General features: G+C 39.4%; 1 protein-coding gene across 1 annotated transcript in view; it reads right to left on the bottom strand.

The window, feature by feature from the left end:
- Window positions 1-22,981, bottom strand: part of LOC122753467 — a 204,839-nt gene that overhangs the window by 51,354 nt on the left and 130,504 nt on the right. Inside the window, exons 30-31 of the mRNA XM_044000859.1 lie at window positions 20,421-20,559; window positions 99-252 (exon numbers count right to left, since the gene is read on the bottom strand). Of these exons, the coding sequence (XP_043856794.1) occupies window positions 99-252; window positions 20,421-20,559 (293 nt within the window). The remainder of the gene's footprint in view (window positions 1-98; window positions 253-20,420; window positions 20,560-22,981) is intronic.

Here is a 22,981-nt window from a genome sequence, read left to right as displayed (position 1 = left end):
AAGAAAATTCAAAAAAATTTTTTAAAGCTATAATGTTGCTACTTTGTGCTCACTTTCTCTAGAGAGGTATATGCCCTTTTTAAGTGTGCCTCACTCACCTGGTGGCTCTTTGGATCAACTGGCTGGGGAAGACAGGGTTGTGAAGCAAATACAGACTTCACAAGATTGTTGCTCATTGGTTGTAACCCGTGGAACAAGGAATCTGTGACAGCCTGGTAAGCAGAAACGTTTCCAGCGAGCAAAAATGTTCCTCTAACAAAATATGGACGTAATTTGTTAAAATCAACAACTTTTACTTTTCCACAGTCCTCAAGTATTCTTCCAAGTCACATTTTAAAGTGAATTCTCACAAGCTAAGCTCCTTGAGAAGGCCATCTACAACTGGTGTCTACAATTCCTCTCCTCTCACTTTTTTTTTTTTTTTTGGTTTTTTTTTAGGCAACGGGGGTTAAGTGACTTGCCCACGGTCACACAGCTAGTAAATGTCAAGTGTCTGAGGTCAGATTTGAACTCAGGTACTCCTGAGTCCAGGGCCGGTGCTTTAACCTCCTCTCACTTTTAAACCCCCCTGCAGGGTGGTTTCCAATCTCACCATTCAACTGGAAATACTCCAAAATTTCCAACAATCTCTTTTTTTTTTTCTTTTTTTGGTGAGGCAATTGGAATTAAGTGACTTGCCCAGGGTCACACAGCTAGTAAATGTTAAGTGTCTGAGGTCAGATTTGAACTCAGGTACTCCTGAATCCAGGGCTGGTGCTCTATCCACTGCGCCATCTAGCTGCCCCTCCAACAATCTCTTAATTGACAAATCTAAAGGTCTTTTCTCAATCCTCATTCTTCAGAATCTCTTGGTAGTCTTTGACAGGTTGATCACCCTTTTCCCCACCTGGGTTCTCCTCTATAGGTTTTTAAAATACTGCTCTCTCTCCTTGCTCTTTTACCCACTAGATAATGCCTTCTCATTTCCTTTTGCTGAATCTTCACCTGCATTAACCCGCAGGTTTCTAAACAAGACTCTTTTTGGGGCCTTCTTTTCTTTTCTCTCCATTGTCTCACTTGGTGATCTCATCAGCTCCCAAAGGTTCAATTATCATTTTTATGCAGATGATTCCCAGTTCTATTTATCAAGTCCTAATCTCTCTCCTGAGCTCCAGTCTCAAATTCCCAATTGCCTTTGAGACATCTCAAACTGGATATTTCACAGGCATCTCAAACTCAAAATGTCCCAAACAGAACTCTTTATCTTCCCTCTCAAACTCTCCCCTCTTCTAAGTTCCTCAATTACTGTCTGACAGCACCATCCTCCTCCCAGTCACCTATGTTCAAAAGCTTTTGTTTCATCTCAACTCATCATTCTCTTTCGTCTTCCATATCCAATCTGTTGCCAAGTCCTATCCTTTCTACCTTCACAACATCTCTCTTTTATACTCCCTTCTTTCTACTCACATAGCTACCACCTTGGTGCCCCATCAATTTACCCCATTAGCCTGGCCTATTGCAATAGCCTTCTGGTATACCTACTTTATCTCTCCTCACCCCAACCATCCTCCATTCAGATGCCATAGTGACCTTGATAAAATATAGGTCTGACCATGTCAACCCCAATTCAATAAACTCCAATGCTCTTTTACCTCTAGGAACACATATAAAATCCTGTTTGGCAGGGGCAGCTAGGTGGCACAGTGGATAGAGCACCAGCCCTGGAGTTAGGACTACCCAAGTTCAAATCCAGCCTCAGATACTTGACACTTACTAGCTGTGTGACCCTGGGCAAGTCACTTAACCCCAATTGCCTCACTAAAAAAAAAAAAATCCTGTTTGGCTTTTAAAGCCCTTCAGAACCTGACCCTTTCCCACACCTTTATAGTCTTCTTACACTTGATTCCTCTCCAGTAATGGTCTCTCAGACAATGTCTTCCAACTCTGTGACTTTTCATTTGCTGCCCCTGAGCCTGGAATGTAATTCCTCCCCATCTCTATTATCCCCTGGTTTCCCTGGCTTCCTTCAAGTTTGAACTCAAATTCCATATTCTCTAGGAGACCTTTCCCAGTTCCCCATTCCCCCCCCCTTAGTTTCCTTAGCCCTCTCCTGAGTCTTTTTTCTAAGACTACCTTTCATTTTCATTGTACATATTGTTAATATGAATATATGGATCACAGGGATTTGATGGAGGTACCTTAGTATTCAAATGGATTTTATGAGACCCTGGATTAATAGGAGCAAAATATCCTTTGCTCAGAGACTTCAAAGTGAACTGGACAGTCCCTATTTACTTTCCCCAAGAGAATAAACAAATTCAAATGCCCCTTTGAAATTCCCATTCACAGGCATAGACCAACATCTTACACCTTATACTAAAATAAGGTAAAAATGGATACACGATTTAGACATAAGAGGTGATACCATAGGTAAATTAGGAGAGAAAGGAATAGTCTACCTATCAGATCTTTGGAGAGGAAAACAGTTTTTGACCAAACAAGAGATAGAGTATATTATAAAATGCAAAATGGATGATTTTGATTATATTAAATTAAAAAATTTCTGTACAAACAGAAGCAATGCATCCAAAATTAGAAGGGAGGCAGAACGCTGGGAAACAATTTTTGAGGCCAGTACTTCTGATAAAGGTCTCATCTCTAAAATATATAGGGAACTAAATCAAATTTATAACAATCCAAGTAATTCCCCAATTGAGAAATGGTCAAAGGATATGAACAGGCAGTTTTCTGATGAAGAAACCAAAGCTATCTATTCCCATATGAAAAAATGCTCTAAATCTCTAATGATTAGAGAGATGCAAATTAAAACAACTCTGAGGTACCACCTGACACCTATCAGATTGGCTAAAATGACAAAAAAAGAAGATAATAAATGTTGGAGAAGCTGTGGGAAAATTGGAACACTAATTCATTGTTGGTGGAGCTGTGAACTGATCCAACCATTCTGTAGAGCAATTTGGAATTATGCCCAAAGGGCGATAAAGCTGTGCATACCCTTTGACCCAGCAATTCCACTTTTAGGTCTTTTTCCCAAAGAAATCATGGAAAGGGGAAAGGGACCCACATGTACAGAAATATTTATAGCTGCTCTTTACGTGGTAGCAAGGAATTGGAAGTTGAGGGGGTGCCCATCAATTGGGGAATGGCTGGACAAGTTGTGGTATATGAATACAATGGAATACTATTGTGCTGTAAGAAATGATGAGCAGGAGGAGTTCAGAGAAACCTGGAGGGTCTTACGTGAGCTGATGATGAGTGAGATGAGCAGAACCAGAAGAACATTGTACACAGTATCATCAACATTGAGTGTTGACCTACTGTGATGGACTATATTCTTCTCACCAATGCAATGGTACAGAAGAGTTCCAGGGAACTCATGATAGAAGAGGATCTCCAAATCCAAGAAAAAAAAAGAAAGAAAAAACTGTGGCGTATAGATGCTGATTGAACCATATTATTTCTTTTGTTTTGGGTGCTGTTGTGTTTTTTTTTTTTCTATTTTGAGGTTTTGCATTACTGCCCTGATTTTTTCTTTTATAACAGGATTAATGCAGAAATAGGATTAATGTTATTATGGATATATATATATGTATATGTATAAAGATATATAGATATAACCTATATCAGATTACCTGCTGTCTAGGGGAGGGGGGAGGGAGGGGAGGGAGGGAGAAAAATCTGAAATTGTAAAGCTTGTATAAACAAAAGTTGAGAACTATCTTTACATGTAACGGAAAAAATAAAATACCTTATATGTAAAAAAAAAAAAATTCCCATTCACTATCTTCTTTCCCCAGGAAGTAAAGAGAGACCTCCTTGTCTCTGACAATATAGCTCCTGTTTCCACCTGTCTATCCTTAGCATCTGCTTTAAGTTGAGCTGTTAAACTGATTTGTATTGTTTAACTAATTTACATTTGTAATGGGTTGATCTGTATCATGCCAATGAAGTTATTCTGTAAACTGTGAGCCAAGAAACCCTAAAAATCTTTAGAAAGAAGGGGTCTTTGAGCTTCTCTCTTAGGAGGAGAGACTCCATGCATCATCATGTGTTATATCTTTCTCCTTGGGACTAAATATTAAGTTAATATTATGGGTTTTTTTCTCTGTTCTCTGACCTGGTTTGTCTTGTAGGAGATATTAAATTCTCTGATCTGGTTCTTAACCATGTTCTCTGATCTGTTTATTAATTTTATAGGAGAGATTAAAGATCATTTCTCTGACTTGTTTGTAGGAGACAGGCAGATACAAAAGCTATATTTTAATATTCAACAATATCATGTATGGACACTTTTTGTTGCATGTTGTCTCCCCATTAGAACTTATGTTCTAATGCTCCTTGAGGCTACAGACCATTTTGGGGTCTTTTTTTGTATCCCTGGTGCTTAGCACATTGCCTGGCAAATCGTTGACTGGCTGGATCAATAGAAAACCCCCTCTGAGGTACCTTTCACCACTGATACTGCTCAGGGCTTCAAAGTGGCTGCTGAGTGTTAGCCTATTGGTAATTCTGAAGAGAGGATTTTCTGTTGCAGGTATGGAAGAGGTAGGTAGATTCACTTTTAGAGGTAACTCAAGTAGTCTAATGAGTCTTTGAGTTCTTGACTAGGACATGCACAAGCATATTTAGATGTATTATTGCCTAAGAGAGGAACTATGGCGTAATGGATAAAGAGCTGGGTTTATGTCATAGATATTGGTTGTATGACCCTGGCCACTCCAGTTAAGCCTCTTCTAGGCAAACTATAAGGGGGAGAAACAGTGCTGACTTGCATAGGTGGAGGGAGTTTCCTCATCTGGGAGTTCCCCATAATCAATGAAATTATAGGTCCAGGCTCTATTCCCTATCCTATTACTTATTAGTATACCACAGTGAAGCATCAGGGCTGGAGGCACCCGTAGGGTATTTGGGTATGTGTTCAATAGCCAGCAAAGCAATCCAAGTTGTGTAAGGGGCAATTAAAACTAGCAGCCTAGTACTGCCCTGGTGACCTCATTCAGGTTTATGACCCACGTCCATGTCTTTGTTCATGTTATTCCCAAATGCCTAGAACAGGCTGATCTACAAACTCATCTCCATCTCCTCAGAAAGTTTAAGTGATTTGTCCAGGGTCAAACAGCTAGCTATCATCAGAAGTAGGTTTTCACCCTAAGTCTCCCAGGTTCCAAGTCCAACACTCTGTCTACTACATCCCCTCCCTTTGCCCTCACATCACACACATTTATTATTTTTTTGTCAATAAGTCAAACACCTGTGATTTTCTTGGTGTTCAAACTCCTTCCCTTAGTGCAGAATGCAAGCTATCTTATATAACTTATAGTCAGAGGTGCCTGAGGTTCTCATTATCACAGCTGCTATGTGTTAGAGGCAGGATTTGTATAGTACCTTAAGGATTTTAAAGTGCTTTCCTCAGAGGAACCCTGACAGGGTATGTAAGGGTAGTTGAAGCACTCTCTTTTTTACAGCTGAAGGAACTATCTCTGATAGTCATATATTCATTCAGTCCAACTCTTTCATTTTATAGATGAGAAAACTGAGGTCCCAAGAAGGCAAGTGGTTTGTTCAGGGTAAAACAAGTAGTTAAGTATCTGAGGCAAGATTTGAACTCAGGACTCCTAACTTTAAACCCAGAGCTCTTTCCATTATACAATATCTATCATCTAATCTATCTCTCTATCCATCATTTATCTATCTATACTGTTCCCTCTCTCAGTTTATAAGCATCCTGATGATAAGTTTTGTGTTCTAGTTCTCTTCATATTTCCTCCAGTGCCTGGGACAGTTTCTTCCATACAGGAGATAGTTAATAAATGTTTTTTGAATGAATGACTAAATGAAACAGAAATCCTATACATGGAATTTGTTGTAGTTGAAAGTGCTTGATTTGGAGGTAGAAGTCCTGGGATTAAATATTAACTCTACCTGATTCTACCTGGGTGACCAAAGAGCTAAGATCAGAATTAGTAAAAAGCAAAAGGAAAGAATGATAATAAAGAAAATGCTTGGTGTGAAAGTGAAAAAATTCAACCATGTAGAGTTTAAACAAACAATCACTAGACATTTAGGGAACACTTCTTATGCGCCAGGTACTGTGATAAGGGGTGGAAACACAAAGACAAAAGTGAAATAGTATCTGCCCTTGGGGAGCTTACATTCTTCTAAAATATATCATAATTTGTTCATTTATTCCCCAACAGGTCAGCCTCCAATTAGTTTCCATTTTGGGAAGAGCCACTATAAATATGCATGTATGTATCTATCCTTTTCCTCTTTCTTTGATTTCTTTGGGTTAGAGCATACATTCTAAAGAATTAACTGATAACCAAAAATTGGAAATGGACAACATAAATGACACTGACAACCAATTATAATAATTTATATAAAATTTAACTCATGCAAATTAATTTCCAAAATATGGAGACCAAAAGACTCCAGAAACACTTCAGTCAGTAAACATCTGACTTACTTGCCAGACCAAAATGACTGGCAAGAGCAACACCAGATTAGAAAATAAACGTGTCTGTGAAATCTCAAAGGATGATGGACAATTATGAAAAGTTTTATTTCATAAAGCAGAGAGAAGCAGTGAAAGGTAAAATCAGTTTAAAGAAAACTGGGTGGCGGGGCGGGGACAGCTAGGTGATGCAGTGGATAAAGCACCGGCCCTGGATTCAGGAGTACCTGAGTTCAAATCTGGCCTCAGACACTTGACACTTACTAGCTGTGTGACCCTGGGCAAGTTACTTAACCCCAATTGCCTCACAAAAAAAAAAAAAAAGGAAAGAAAACTTGGTAAGACACCACTCTTCTATGTATGTAAATCATTAAAGATTTCTTGAAAAATATAAGAGATAACCCATTCAATAACCCTCCGAGTTCCTTCAGGGGCCGTCATTCTGGGGACAGGCCCAGGCTAGCCAGGCTTCACTCTCTTCCTAGACAGGCTTCTTATTCTCCAGATTTTGCTACTATGCCTCAGATGCCTCTTCACACTGAAATGCCTGAGGCTTTCTCACCCTGAAGCATGCCTCCACTATAGTCCTCCCATTGCTGAGTTCCTTCCAGAACCTCCATTTTGGGGACAGGCCTAGGCTGGCCATGCTTCATTCCCCTTCTTGGCTATGCTTCTGATTCTCAGGACTTCTGCACCATGCCCCTGCACAGGTACCTTCTCCCCACTACTCCCCTGCAAATCCTTCTCAGCTCCCTTTCATATGTTGTTTTTTTGGTTTGTTTGTTTTGTTTTGTTTTGTTTTTAGAATAAGTATGGGAGCACTATTTATTTAACAGATGGTTCAAACACAAATGACTTTTAGTATACTTTGACAAATACGTTACAGTAACCTATAACTCTCATATGTTGTTTTTTCCAATTAGGAAAACAACTTCCCACTCTTCTCTGCCATGGACGAGACCATTCATCTTATGTTGTACTGTAAGACTTGTATGTAGGAAATAATATGATCATACTCCACAAATGACCTCCTTTCAAGTTGACATTGCTCAATAAATGACAATTTTCTTTGGCTTCAATCATTCAATTAGTTCTGGAATCATCTAATTGCACTCTTTTCTAGCCCACAGCTCTTCATCTTATTCACAAGGGCGCATGTTTGGAAATTAATAAATGTTTGTGAATTGATGAAGCGCAGAATGGACTTTATTAAATGCCTTGCTGAAATCTAGGTATATGCTACCTATAGGCTTCCCTTGATGAATCCATCTAGTAATACTGTTAGGAAGGAAAGGTTTGACCTGGTCTTGCTGAAACTGTGGGGACCTGGAGTAATCTGTTTCCTTCTGTAAATGCTTATGCACTCTCCCTTTAATACTAAATCATTTTTCCAGGAATCAAATTCAAGATAACAGGTATAGAGTTTGAACAATCTACCCTCACTTCCCTTTTTTGACAATCAGGACCACATTTTTTTTGTTTCAAGTAGTATAGCACCCCTCCTATTTTCCATGGCTTTTCAAAGATCAACAAATGCGGTTCAGCAACGGAGCCTGAAAGATCAAAATAGGCCCAGCCAAACTCTCATTCATGACCTCACATATTATCCAGTCTAACCTTCCACCAAGTACAAAATCCCATTCTATTACAGGGCTATTAAATACATAGGCTCAGAATATTTCCTTGGAGAAATCTCTCCAGGTTGACACCAAACTCTCAACACTGTCTGGTGACAGTTACCTAATGACATAATGTAATGGGGTAGCGATGGACTTGGGAATCATGAAGACCTGGCTAATGATACATCCCTAGGCTAATGAAAAAACCAGTGAATGAGGATCCTGAACCATATTTGTTGACCTTTGAATTGAGGTTTTAACTAAATGACATTTCAGGTCTCCTTCAACTGTAAGGGGCTAAAATTCTAGCTAGTCTGTCTAAAATATCTAATGAGTGGTCACCAATAAATTATAAGCTTTAGCAAGAGTTAGACTTTTAAGCATTTATTAAGGAGAATAAGAATTTGGTGAAGAGAAAGAGAAAGGCCTGATTCATCTATCTATTAAAGGGAGAGAGCATTCCTAGCTCCATTCTCTATAGCCTCCCCCTTCTTCCTCTCATAAGCAAACGTCACTTCCTGATGCCAAAGAAAAGACACATGGTCTTGCCCTCAGAGACCTTCTCCCTCATGGTGGAGCTTTCCTACAGTAAGTGTCCAGCAGTTGGCGTCATTCTAATCATTACACAACTCTAAGATTCTATGATTTCTATGGTTCTCTAATCCTTTCTCATATATAGATCTTTTTCTCAACCAGACTACAAGAGTGGGAGATGTGTTTGTTTGATACTTTCCTTGTATTTCCTACTGTTCCTGATATAGCTTGAGGCACATTAATTGATACTTGTTGATATGACTATCCACTTGGCATCCCTCAATTAACTGTGCTGCCAAAGGGAAGTTGTGCCAATAAAGTGTTGAGTATTTTTTTTTTTTTTACAAAACAGGAAGCTATTGCCTGATTTACAATAATTATAGAATCTCACATTTGGGAGAGACCTCCAAATGTCATCCAGTCTAACCTTCCACTCATTGCAAGATTCTCTTCTATAAGCCCAAATACATAGCTTTAGAAAAATCTCTCCAGGTTGACATGAAGTCATCAACACTTTTTGATTGCAATTGATCTATAAACACACCTAATAACATGGTGTACTGGGTGATAGACTTGGAATCAGGAAGACTTGAGTTCAAATCTTGCCTCAGATCCTTAATAGTTGTATGGTTGACCATTGGTAAGTCACAACTGTTCTCAGCCTCAGTTTCTTCACTTGTAAAGTAGGGATAATATCACTTAATTCACAAAATTGTTGTAAAGATCAAATGAGATAATGTACGTAAAGGATTTTGTCATCCTTAAAGCACTATACAAATGTGAGCTATTATTGTTATGATTACTTCAATAGATATGTGTGGGTATTCCTTCCAATACATATCATACCCTTTCTAAGCTTCTCATCCCATACCAATCTTGTCCATATCCTCCTTTATATCTTGCAGATCCATCCAACATTCCGGAGACCTTCATGAATCCCTTTGTTGCTTGAAGTCTATGAACCCATTCTCAGAATAATGGCTATAAATCCACAAAATAAAATGCATAGGATTATAGAGGAAACCAATAATACTGAAATACAATCAAAACAGTTTATTTTTTTTTAAATCCACAGACTCCAGGTTAAGAATCTCTGTTCTAGATCTTTTGACATGTGGCTACCAGTGGAGCAAATACAAAATCCAAATTACCTTTACATCTTGCTACATGACCAACCCATCTCTTTTTATATAGTCATAAATCTCTCTGACAGATAGACTTTATGATGATTGTACTGTTCAACTGATTGTTGGTAATATATCACAGCTTAATCGCAATGATCATGAGCCTCCCTATGACCTTTGTAGGAGACCTGCCCCTTTCACTGTTTGGAGAATTCAGTGTTCTATTCTTGTCTTTGTTTTAAGGAAAAGCTTGGGTGTCACTAAAAGCACTGCACAATTTCACAGAGACATGGCAACTCTCTCCATCCAATTCTGACTGTAGCTCAGTGTCCAACTGCTGGGTCAAAGTTTTCTGTACTGATAGACCAAGCTCTGTAGGTTGTCCATTCAATTGTATTTCATCATCTGCACAATAAGCCAGTCTTCATTCTCTTCATTCACTTTCACCTTTGTTTCTTTGTTTTTCTTGTGTTCATAATTAGGCCAGACTCTTTTAGGAGTTCTTCTTCAGGAGGCTTTGCAATGTTCCAGGGCTTGATGAAATCAGCACAGTGTCATCCACAAACAGAAACATCTGGAGGAACTCACCATGCAGGGGCATCCTTCTGACATTTAGGTTCTGCATTGTACATTCTCTATTACAGTGGTGAGCATCTCTGATATGCTTACATATCCCTGTTACCTGCCTCATTTAATATGAATAATTAGAAGATCATCAAGTAAAGTTATCTATCTTCAGGGCAGCTAGATGGTGCAGTGGATAGAGTACCAGCCCTGGATTCAGGAGGACCTGAGTTCAAATCCGGCCTCAGACACTTAACAATTATTAGCCGTGTGACCCTAGGCAAGTCACTTAACCCCAACTGCCTCACCAAAAAAAAAAAAAATCTATCTTCCCTGCCAAAACACAGCCAACTTCATAATTTCATATCAATCAATAAACATTTGTTAATCACTTACTATGTGCCAGGCACTGTGCTAAGCACTGGGAATATGAAAAGAGGCAAAAGTCTGTCCCTGTCCTCAAGGAGCTTACAATCTGATGCAGCAGATAACGTGCAAACCTATTTCTGTTCAGGGTATCATGATCCTTCCATTCACTTAGGTCCACAACCTCAGAGTCAAGACCAACTCTTTCCCCTGCCTCATCCCACATGTGCAAATAAGATTCCAAGTTGTGTTGACTCTCCCTCTGTCATTTTTCTTGTATCTGTTCCTCTCTCATTTCTCACAGCCTCCCCTCTCCAATCTGGGGTGATATTCCTAAAACACAGATCTGGCCTTGTCATTCTCTTGTTGCATACAGGGAACAGGAAGTAGGTCAATATAGCTGGAATGGGAGAATAATGTGCAATAAATTTGGAAGGATGCCCTTGATATGTACTTTTTGGTAATAAGGTCCATGAATCTTTTCAAATGAATCTCTTTTCTTTCAGTTATCTTGGAAATACAACCCTCAATACCCTCAGAACTGGGTCTCCTCCAGTACTTCCCTCTCTTTATAGGTGATCTGTTCCACTCGCTCCTCCTGTCATTATTTCTTTAATGTCTTGTACAGCTGATAAAGGACCATGGTGTTGAGTCCAAATAAGGTGGCTCCATGGATATTGCTAGAGAAAACAGTTTATTATAGAAATCTGTATAGATCTCAATTTTTGTCTGTTTCCTGTCTTCCTTCCAGATCATCAGCACATGCCCTTCTAGCTCCAAATTTATGATCCTGTGACTCAGAGATCCATCAGAGATGTTCTTCAAAGCTGATAGTGAACCAATAATGAGCATTCTTTGGGTCTAGCCATTTAGCAAATTCTGAAACCACTAAATTGTTCCATAATCTAGTCCACATCCCTCCATCTTTTCCATAAGAATAGCATGGGATGTTATCAAATCTTCTATTAAAATTTAATTAAATTATTTCTACTTTCTAAAAAGTCTTCTCTATTCTACACCTATTGTTCCCCTGAAAAGAAGCAAGGGGAAGTACTTTCTTATATCTCTTTCTTCAGACCAATCTTGGTCAAGATACTTTCACAGCATTCAGTTCCCATTGTTTGGGTAATCCTCTAGTTTGCCAGTTTAGTAAGTCTTCAAAAAAGGAAATAAAGTTAGATTTGCATGAGATAATAATAATAATAATAATAACAACAACAACAAGTAACATTTATAGAGCACTTACTGTGTGCTGGGCATTGTGCTAAGTGCTTTACAATTATTTTCTCATTTGATTCTCACAAAAATCCTCTGAGGTTGGTGCTATTATCTCCATTTAATAGATTAGGAAACTGAGGTAAACAGAGATTAAGTGATTTGCTCAGTGATGCATAGCTAGTATCTGAGGCCAGATTTGAACTACTCTTCCTGACTCCAGGCTTAGCACTCTATCTACTGTATCATCTAGTACCTTCCCTAGGTCAATTATCTCCATTTTTTTCTATGTATATCTTCTTGTTTGCATATTATCTCATCCACTAGACTATAAACTCCTTAAGAGTAGGATCTGTCTTTTGCCTTTCTTTATCTCACAGTGTTTGGTACATAGTAGGTGCTTAATAAATGCTAGTTGATTGAACAATTTGACAAAGTCATTTTGGCTCTCAAGTATCTTTATGGAATCTGATTTACATGGGTTAAACTTCCTTAGGGAATAGTGATAGTCAGTACTGATGCTTATTCTTTTATCAGTTTCCACCCTTTTGTGCCAAAAGCTTGTTTAAGTAGGTGTTATAGTTAATCTTAAACTTAAAGACTGTTTTTTTATATTAGGAGACATTATCTCCAGGACATTTCCTCAATCTGCCCACTTAGTAATATGTGACTAATTTGCTGTGGCTTTTTCTCAGTGGACCAAGGCTAGCATCTAGCAAATATTGAATTCTCTGTTAAAATTTATAAACTACACTTAGTAATCTGTTCAACAATTTTTACTGAAGGATTGGCATCAAGCTTATTGGTCTATAGCTTTCAGAATTCCACTTTTTTCACTTTTCAAAAATCAGGATGTTTTCTCACCTTCAGTCTTCTGTCATCTTTCCTGTTTCCCATGTTTTCTGAGGATTGTTGACAGCAGCTCCAAGATGATATCAGTAAGTTCCTTCATCACTTGACATGTAAATCACCTAGACCTAGAGGCTTGTATTCTGTTCATTCAAAGCCCCTTGGAAGAATCATTGTTTTCTCACCTACGTTGGACTGTCATATTCCCTCTATGTTGTTTGCGGTCCAGTAGTTCCAGAAGTAGAGCTGCTTCAGCAAAATTTCTCCCTGTAGCATTCTTTTTTATCTCAGTGAAAAACCTAAGAACATATAAACAACATCTTCTGACAGATGATTTTTGATGGGAAGACCCCTCTCCTTGGTTTGTTGCCTCAGCTTCATTTCTACTCACATTTCCAGTCATTCTCCCCCCTTCTTATCTATGACTTCTCTTTTGTCTTCACATCACTGGTTTTCTTCACCTTGGCCTTGTTCAGTACCATGACATGTTCTTGTCTTGGCAAGTTTAAGAAAAGTCTCAAGCACACACCAAGCCACTGAAAACACGATCCTGACTATTTCCCTATGTCAGCATCATCTTTATAAATATCTTTGGACTGTTGAGCTCAGAATACCTCTGAGGAAGATTCAAATTAAATTCCAAGTCTGAATCCTGAATGCTATTCCAATCATATCTAAACTACAAAATCAGTCACTTAGATAATAATAATAATAGCTAGCATTTACATAGTATTTACCATGTGCGAAGCATTGTGCTAAGCACTTGACAATTATTTTCTCATCTATATTTTACAGATGAGGAAACTGAGGAAAACAGAGGTTCAGTAATTTGCCCAGGTTCACACAGTAAGTGTCTGTGTTCTGATTTGGACTCAGGCCTTCCGACTCTAGGCTAGTGATCTATCACTGTGCCAGCTAGCTGCCCTAGATGATTTATTTTAATCAAAAGCACAAATAATAGGATAATTATAATAAATGTTATTTATCTGGTGCTTGAAAGGTTGCAAAGTGCTTGACATAGATTATCTCATTTAAGTCTCAAAATAACCTTGTAAAATATGCACTGCAGGTATTATCATTATTATCCTTATTTTATCATTGTCCTAATTACATTGAAACTTGAAACACTACAAAGCTTTCTTTCTTTCTTTTTTTTTGGTGAGGCAATTGGAGTTAAGAGACTTGCCCAGGGTCACACAGCTAGTAATTGCTAAGTGTCTGAGGCTGGATTTGAACTCAGGTCCTCCTGAATCCAGGGCCGGTGCTCTAACCACTGCACCACCTAGCTGCCCCTACTACAAAGTTTTCTAAGGGAAATCCAGAGCAATATGAAAGACATTATCCAACTAGACAGAAAGACAAACACATACACACATCCAGAACACAGGCATACACAATGAAGCATAGAGCGCTATAACTTCTGCGGATGCCTGGTTTGAGATTTTTATTCATCATATTTTCTTAAATTAGAAGTTGGGCTTTTGCAAGTGCTAAACAATTTAACTCTACAAGATCCTCTGATGCTTCCTCATTCTGTGCAGTTCTTGAAGTTCATGACTGCAAGGAATAAGCTCTAACAGCTTTTACTTCTTGAAACAGCTTTGAGGTTAGCCCCAGAGACAGATCAAATCAGCTGTCCGAGGACCAAACAAGCTAACTACTAAGGGGCTCATTACCAGGAGATGATGAATTTTTTTGGCTCTGGCCAAACCCATGAAACAAAGAGATCCATGAAGAAAAATTTAAAAAAAGAAAAAGAAAAAGACAGCCCCGTGCAGCCCCTGCCTTCAGCAATGATGATTGAATAGTGGAAATGCTAAGATTCACCCACTTTTCAGACCATCTATAAATATTAACTCAGCTGCTATTACTCTAAAGGTGAGATCTGTGTACAATGATCAGTGCACTGACATAACACAGGAAGAACTGAGTTACATCTGTATGAACATTCTGGCCATAAATGAGACTGCATAGTTTTCCTTGAAGTGAACAAGAGTTGGCAGAGTAAGCTTCATTATAGGTGTGCCCGAAGGCAACAAGGAACATCATTTCATGGGACATTTGGTCATTTTGCCTTTCGTTGCTTGTGAATAGCCATTCCTTCAAACTAACCTATTCAAACAAGCCATGAATCACACAAATGAGAAATGAGAAAAAAAGGAAAAGATATTTATTAATCCTAATTTTTACCATTTCTTACATAAATTTAACCAACATAAAAACATCATCTCAATCAGGACGTCTTGCCAAAAGAGCCCCCTTCCTACCCTGGCCAGGTATCATTTTGCCAAGCAGAAAGATGTGCCAGTCAAGAGCAACATGGGTTTATGATACAAACTTTTATAAAAGTCTATTGAGGAGGATGGTGGGAGATTATGAACAATACTTGAAAACAGTGAAAAGCAGCAGAGGTGATAGCAATTCTGTAGCATCTGAGTGTTCAGAAAAGGGCAGTGTCTAGCAGAGAGTGTAAGGATCAACTATGGCATGGATTGAGCACTTCATTGAGTTCTGTTCTGAGTTTTGTTTCTTGAAGCCTGATGGGACAAAACAAGACTTGGTTATCTTGCCTTGAAATGCTCATGATGCTTAAAGGTATAATAAAAATAATAAATAGCAACAATAATTTATCAAATATTAAAACATAAATTCCTTTGAGGGTAGGGGCAGTTTAATTTTTATCTTTCTATCATTGGCACCTAGTACAGTAACTGGCACATAATTGGTACCTGATACATGCTTGTTGATTTTGATACATGATTCTGCTTGATTATGATGTTCACAAGCAAGCCAAAATCCATGGAGATAAGTGTGGCTTACACCCCACCATCTGTTGCTGCAGAGAATGAAGTAAATAAATCATCTGAAGATTCTGAGAAGATCCTCTAAACTAAACTAACATCCACTATGACATTGTGACTGCAATGTAAAAGTAGACAGAGGAAAATGGCAAAAATGATGTTGAAAACAGGAGATTCGGGATGAAAAATGGGAGAGATCAAAAACTCATAAACTACTCGGAAGTTTCACCTCTGTACACCATAAAAGATTTCTTCACAAAAAGAGTCATAAGGTGTTGGACATGATGAGAACTTAACAATATGAGAGAGAGAAAAAGGAAATTGACTCTCAGACAGGAAATCACTGATTACATGCACAGCTGCCATTTCAGAATCAGCTGTTTGTGTGTAGTCGGATTATTGACTGGCTAGAGCAAAGGTCAATGTACATATTGAATTAGGAGAAAGGACAAAGATGAGAAGCAGACATTGGATACAGTCCTAGGAGCTCAAACCCAACCTGTTTAAACAATCTGTCAACTCCAAGACATGGGAAATAGACAAAAGTAAAAAAAAAAAATAAATCTATCAGCGTTTCTTTAGTGAAGTTACAAAACAGCCAGCAAAATGAAGAAGCCAAGCTTCTTCTAGCAATTTAATCTTGTACATCAGAGAAACATGGCAGACAACAACCAATGCCTGGTTAGATTACAAGCCCATGTACAAAACATCATGGAATAAGATGGTGGAAAAATAAAAGTGATATATCCTCACAAAACTGAATAATGGTTAGGTAGAAAAATAAGACTGTAGAGAGTTTAGCCTGATAATCCTGAGAGGACTTGTGGATGAAACCAGGAGAACAACAGCCTTGAAGTGAATCAAAGCTTCAGGGATCTTTATTGTGGTTTATTTTTACCAGTCATGGGTGATCTGGTGTATTCACTGTTTCTTTCAGAGTTCTTGAACATGAGACACTTTTTAATAACATCACATTAGACTAGCACCTTAAAGTTTACAAAGCATTGTACATTCCTCCTCTCACTTAATCCTCATGGCCAATAGCACTAGGAAATAGGCACTACCCCTATTTTACAGATGAGGAAACTGACCCTCAGCTAGGTTAAGTGACTTGCCTGGGGTCACACAGCTGTTATGTGCCTATAAGGGGGTGACTGGAATCTAGATATTCTAGATTCCAACACTGTTGCTCCATCTACAATTCCATACTCTGCCCCTTAAGTGCTGTTTCTTCCTATTTCAGAGTGAGGCAGAAGGGATCTTAGAGATTGTTTTATAACAATTCATAATAATAATTAGCTAAATTTATAGAGTGCTATGTGCTGGGTACTGTGCCAAGTGCTTCACAAATATTATCTCATTTGATCCTTACAACAACCGTGGGAGGTAGAGGTCATTATTATCCCCACTTGGCAGATGAGGAAACTGAGGTAAATGGACATTAAGTGACTCCTCCAGGGTTCACACAGCTAATAAGTGTCTGAGATTAGATTTGAACTCAGATCTTTCTGATTCCAGGCCCTTGGAAATAGAGCTCCTGCAAAAAGTTCTTCATATTTTTTCACCAGTCTCCTTTTCAGAACTTTTTTTTTTACTTCCTAGGTGAGGTTTGGGGCTAGTGTAACTCTAAGAAGCCTTAAAAATCTTCTAACAGCTTTGACTGATGAAAAGCCATTGTGTGGTGTCCCTTAAGCTTTTATCTCAAAGGCTGAGAACTATTCACTTGGGAGCAATAGATAAGCCTCAGTCTTCAGGTGCTTCTCACATCCTTAGTCTTTATTAAGGGAATGACTCCAGCTGGAACTAAGGGAGGCACTGATGTGAATGATTTCTCTTCCATAGTTGAGGGAGCCATGTCCCACACCCTGAAGCTTCAGGTCAGGGCTTTCCATTCTCTGTGGCTCTGAGCTAAGCCTGCGACTGGCTGCTTATGAGCCCAGAGAGGGATGTTCCAGGCCCAGGAAGCAGTGTTGGGGCAGTAAAGAGAGATGAATTAGGAGCTATAGGACGTGGGTTCAGATGAAGCCTTTTCTATGTGACCCTTGGTAGGCTTGCTTCATTTCCCTAGGATTCAGTGTCTTCAGCTGAAAAAGGGGAGTGAGGTCACTTAAAATTCTAGCTCTCAACCCTATGATCTATGATTTCCATGGGTTCATCTATGGCCAAAAGTAAATGGACTCTATGGGGCCTGTTTTCCTCATTCAATTTCCTTCCTTTACCCCCACATCAACTTGAGAGAAACACACTGTTCTCATTCAGAGCCCCTCACAAAGATGTTTCTCTTTCTTAACCTAAGAGAACTCTGTTAGGTTATCCAGAGGGCCACTGTAAGGTAAGTACCTATATCTGCAGTCAGATGACATCCGAAATCTTCAAGGGCGGTTTGTTTTTCCTGGTTCTTTATTTTCTTCCTTCTGAGTTTTTCTTTTGGGCAAGGACAGCACTAATTAAGATGATGAAACAGGGAAAAGTTGTCCTCTTGTTCCCATTCCTGCCTACCCACACCTTTGATACCCTGTCCCTTCCTGCAGGGGCCCAGAGCACTCCTGCTCTCTTAGAGCTGCCTACCTTCTTACTTTCATTCCTGTAATAGAACTGCATGTCTCTGGCCTTTACTAACTTCCACTCCTTTATCAAAATTTATCAGTCCTGTATACTGTACACACAGGGCCTTTGTTCTCTGTTTCCCAAAATAATGGTAAGTAGAGTACCATGGATTTGGAGTCAGAAGATCTAGTTTTGCCACTTACTATCTGAGTGACCTTGGGCAAGTCACAATGATTGCCTCATTGGACTTCATTTTCCACTAACTGTAGAATAAAAAGGTTGTATCAAGTGTCAGAGGGGCATTTGAACTCAGGGCCTCTGGGTCTAGTGTTCTTTCCACTGTACTATAGTTCTTCCCTTATCATCCTTAACTCGACTAAGCTACCTTTTTTTTTTTCTTTTCTTTTCTTTTCTTTTTTTTTTTTTCCAGTGAGGCAATTGGGGTTAAGTGACTTGCCCAGGGTCACACAGCTAGTAAGTGTTAAGTGTCTGAGGCCGGATTTGAACTCAGGTACTCCTGACTCCAGGGCCGGTGCTCTATCCACTGCGCCATCTAGCTGCCCCCTTTTTTTTTTTAACAAAACATTTTGTCAATTAAAAGGATGCTAATTATCAACATTTTTCCCCCTCCATTTTTGCTTTCTGTCTTGTTTTCAAAGCATCCTCCTTTCTGAGTTGGAATTAACCACCCATGGAACTTAGTTTATATTCTAAGTTCACAGAACTGACCTCTGCCAAAAATGAAAATATAATAAAAACAACATTTAAATAGAACCCAACCCTTTACATTCCTGCTCTGGAACCCTGGATTGGCATTGATGACATGCTTCAAAGCTAAAGTTAAGGGCACCTCATTGAGAGAGCTTGTCCTTGGCTGGGTATTTATGCTGTGGTTAATCAAAATGAATCATGCTTATTCCAGCAACCGGAGGATAAGCAGAAATCCACAGGCACTACCCCAGCAGCGCCGCCCCCCCCCCATCCTTCCCACACTTATTCCAGCTGAGGCTAAAGCTCAGTGAGTTCTCATTTAAATAAAATTTTCTCTTTAAGGCCATGATTACACTAGTCAAATACAATATTCATGAAGTTGTAAGGAAATTGCGTTATTTGTCTGGTGCTTACATAGGCATAAGTCTTTGATTTACATTAAGAAAAAAAAATTGAACAGTACATTCAGCTGTTTTGTGAAGTGCTACTGTCCTTTTTGAAGGTGGAAAAAAAAAAGGAAGAGAAAGCTGAAAGAAGTATTTATCCAAAATTCATGATCTTCACAAGTAGGATACATATCCAAGGTGGCATTTGAAGCTATCCAGGCCTAGGATGGGACTTCCTTCCCTCCTTTCCCACCTTGGCCTCCCACAACCCAAGTGGAGGAGCTGTTAGAGCAGATGCCATTGGGTGCCACCCCCTTCTGCCAATTTCCCCTTTCCCTTATCCCTTCCAGGTCAGACACTGACCCAATGGTCATTGTTTTGCCTTCTAATCCCTTTCCTACTTGACAGTCTTTCAAACACTTGAAACAAGAGGCATGTAATCCCCGGTTCCCAGGCTGCTCTTATTCAGTATAAATACCCTCGGTTCCTTCATCTGATTCACATATAGCATGATTTCAAATCCCTTCACCATGTAGCTTAAACCAACAAGTCAACAGAGTTTATTAAGAGCTGACTATCTGCCAGGCATTGTGCTAAGCAATGGAGACAGAACTACAAGCAAAAAACCCAAAATCAAACCCCCAAAGCCAGGAACTCCTATTCTAATGGTGGAAGACAACACATAAAAAGGACCAGAAAAGGGGAAGTTGTACTGGGTGGGTCTAGAGGCATCTGTGCCAAGTCACAATGAAGGCTGGTTGGTCTGGGCCCTTCCTCAAAATGAAGGTTCCTGGAAAAACTCACCAGTGGGGAAAAGAGTCTGCAAGGGTGGACAGAGAAGGCAGCTGAAATCACTTCTTTTTTTTTTGGTGAGGCAATTGGGGTTAAGTGACTTGCCCAGGGTCACATGGCTAGTGTTAAGTGTCTGAAGTCAAATTTGAACTCAGGTCCTCCTGAATCCAAGGCCAGTGCTCTTTCCACTGTGCCACCTAGCTGCCCCCCCGAAATCACTTCTGTTGCAACAAATAAGGAAAGAATAATTCTTATCATAGGAGAGGAGGAGAAATCAGGGACTGTTCTCATAAGAGATTATTTGGCAGAGGAAACTTTTGGGGGTCAATCTGCTTCAAACACACCTACTTTAACATCATTCTTTCCCAGTCCTGCCAGGAGAGGTCCTTCTTGGATGGTCACTCAGCAAGGACCTTTCCAGAAGCAGAATTCACCAGAACAGCATTGACAGCTCTTACCGAATAAGGTGTCTCACCGCCACATCAAACTGTAGAAACATAACTTCTCTTCGGGTCATTAGTGACTGGGCCACTTGGTTAGGATCCTGGGGGTTCTGAAGGCTGTCTATCATTCTTTGCACATCTCTAAGTTCAGCCCCTGAAGAACCCACAACACACAAGTAAGACTCACATGTAGCTAGTGTTTCATAAACCCCTAGAACTTCATGTTTTAACAACTCCCCTTCCCCCTTCATTCTCCAAAGCCACATTATGATGTATAAGTAGTGACTTGCTAATTTTTTTTTTTGTGGGGCAGTTGGGGTTAAGTGACTTGCCCAGGGTCACCCAGCTAGTAAGTGTCAAGTGTCTGAGGCTGGATTTGAACTCAGGTCCTCCTGAATCCAGGGCCCGTGCTCTATCCACTGTGCCACCTAACTGCCCCATGTCCTGCTCATTTTACAGAATAGGGGAAAGAAAGGCTCCAGGGAGGTGAAAGAACCTGTCCAAGGTCAAAGAGCTTATAAACTGCGGGGCAAGGACTACAGTTCAGACCTTCTGATTCTGAGTCTGGGGGCTCTTTAATGAATTCTGCTTACTCTCTGTGCGCTGACTCAACTTGCCCCTATCCCCAATACTTATTTCTCCCTAGAGGGTCATTCTTTTTCTGTTAGTTTTTTTTCCCTCTCTCAACTGCCTTCCCTCCTACCCCTAACCTCAAACTGTCTTTAAGACAAACAAACAAAAAAATCTCCCCAACTTGCATTAATCACATTTTGTGCCAGGCCAGCAAAACTGTGTGTTCCAGAAGGCAGAGCCTGATTTCTCTTTTCCTTCCTTCCACCTCCTGTGAGATAGAAACTTGCTTCCCTTTATGCTACAACAGGAACAAGCTGTAGAGAGAAAATTACAACTGGAGGATTTATGAGGCTCTAGCCCTGTGCCTGGGGAAAAAAGAGAAACCTAAGGAACTTGTGGTTACCCGCCTCCTTTCTGAAAGTCTCTGGGGACTTTTAATTTATCATCACTTCTATTGACTTTGCTGCTTTCTCAGGGTAATGCCAATAAGAAAATCGAGATGAGAAACAGCCTTAAGAACTAGCATTCGATTTTCAGTGCCAGGCCATCCAAATTTTCTGATCCATCCTCAAGGGCCAAAGAAGAAAGACAGCTCCCGTGAGCAAATTTCAAAAGAGTATCTCAAAATTGAAGAGCGCACCATTATTGCTTCTCTTTCTGGATGGCGCCTGACCATGAAAAGGTGCTATTGCAAAAGAGACTCAATTTATCCGCTCCTACCCTGGGTAAATGGTGGGATAAGCAGGTTTCTGCCAGTAAATTTTGTAAGAGCCTTCTGTTTCCAGATGATAAAAGAGGAAGTGGAAAGAAATAAAAGATACAGTGGAAAGAAAACTGACTCAGAGAGGTAGAAGTGAGTGCAAATCCCATATCTAACACTCATTACATGCATGGCCTTGGGTAAGTCCCTTACCTCGCTGGGAAGTTTCCTCAGCTGTAAAGTGAGGGAGTTGGCCTAGAAAATATCTATAAATACCTCTTACAAGCCTTTTAAGTCTATGAAAGTCTTGGGAATATGAAGGGTATGGAATAGACTAATGCAAAGGTTCTTAGCCTTAAGCCCATGGATAGATTTCATGAGGTCAGTGAACTCAAATGGGAAAATACATACACACATACAGTCAATGCTCTTGTGTGAATTCAAGCATTCACATGATTTTATTAGTAACCTAATTTTCACTTTCGTGTCGGCAACCATGCATATTCACAGCTATGTGTGGTAGAGAAAAAAATGAGACTATGCAAGCAAGTTTGTGGAGACACTGGTATCCTACTTGGCGCTTCACTGGTCTTGCTCACCCCCTGTTGGAAAGAGTTCCCTGTGTATTCATTACATATTTTCACTGTTTTCCTTTAAAACTCAAGTTTTGTTTTTGTAATTATGCCTTCAAAGCATAGTGCAAGTCCTTTGGGCTCTAAGATGATATTAAAACCTCACTGGTCTTAGCTTCAGACTAAAGTCTATAGTCAGTGATTAAAGTCCCAGCAACCTCTCCCAAGGTAGAGAGGTTTACAGCAATACAGTATATAGTACAATGCTCTCATACCACCGCATCTGACACAGTGGAAGAGTAGATTCAGGTTAACAAATGTTTTAGTTTTGCTGTATGGTATTTATGATACTGTAGATTTCATGTATTATGAAAAATAAATATTGCTTGAAATAATTTTTTTAAAAATTGAGATGTTAGCATAAAAATTGAGATGTTAGCCACAGAATTCTAGGGAATTACTAGAGAGAAACATGTTTTGCATATTATAAATTGTATTTTGTATACTGTATAAGGAAAAGCACATATTATCAGAATTATATACATAAAAATGTATTTTAAGCAATCTCTAGCAAAAGATTATAGTTTTTAGTGGTTGCAAGAACCTAACCCTCTATTTCTCATAGGTTCAGTGTATCAACATTCACATTTTTGACTCGTGCCATTTTCTAGGAATGTTACCCCTATAAAAGCTGAGGACTGAATATGTGTATATATATTTATGTATGTATA

The sequence above is a fragment of the Dromiciops gliroides genome, chromosome 4, assembly GCF_019393635.1.
Source record: "Dromiciops gliroides isolate mDroGli1 chromosome 4, mDroGli1.pri, whole genome shotgun sequence".
Classification (NCBI taxonomy): Eukaryota; Metazoa; Chordata; class Mammalia; order Microbiotheria; family Microbiotheriidae; genus Dromiciops; species Dromiciops gliroides.
The sequence above is the reverse complement of the archived record's forward strand: the minus strand, read 5'-3'. Positions and strand labels throughout refer to the sequence as shown.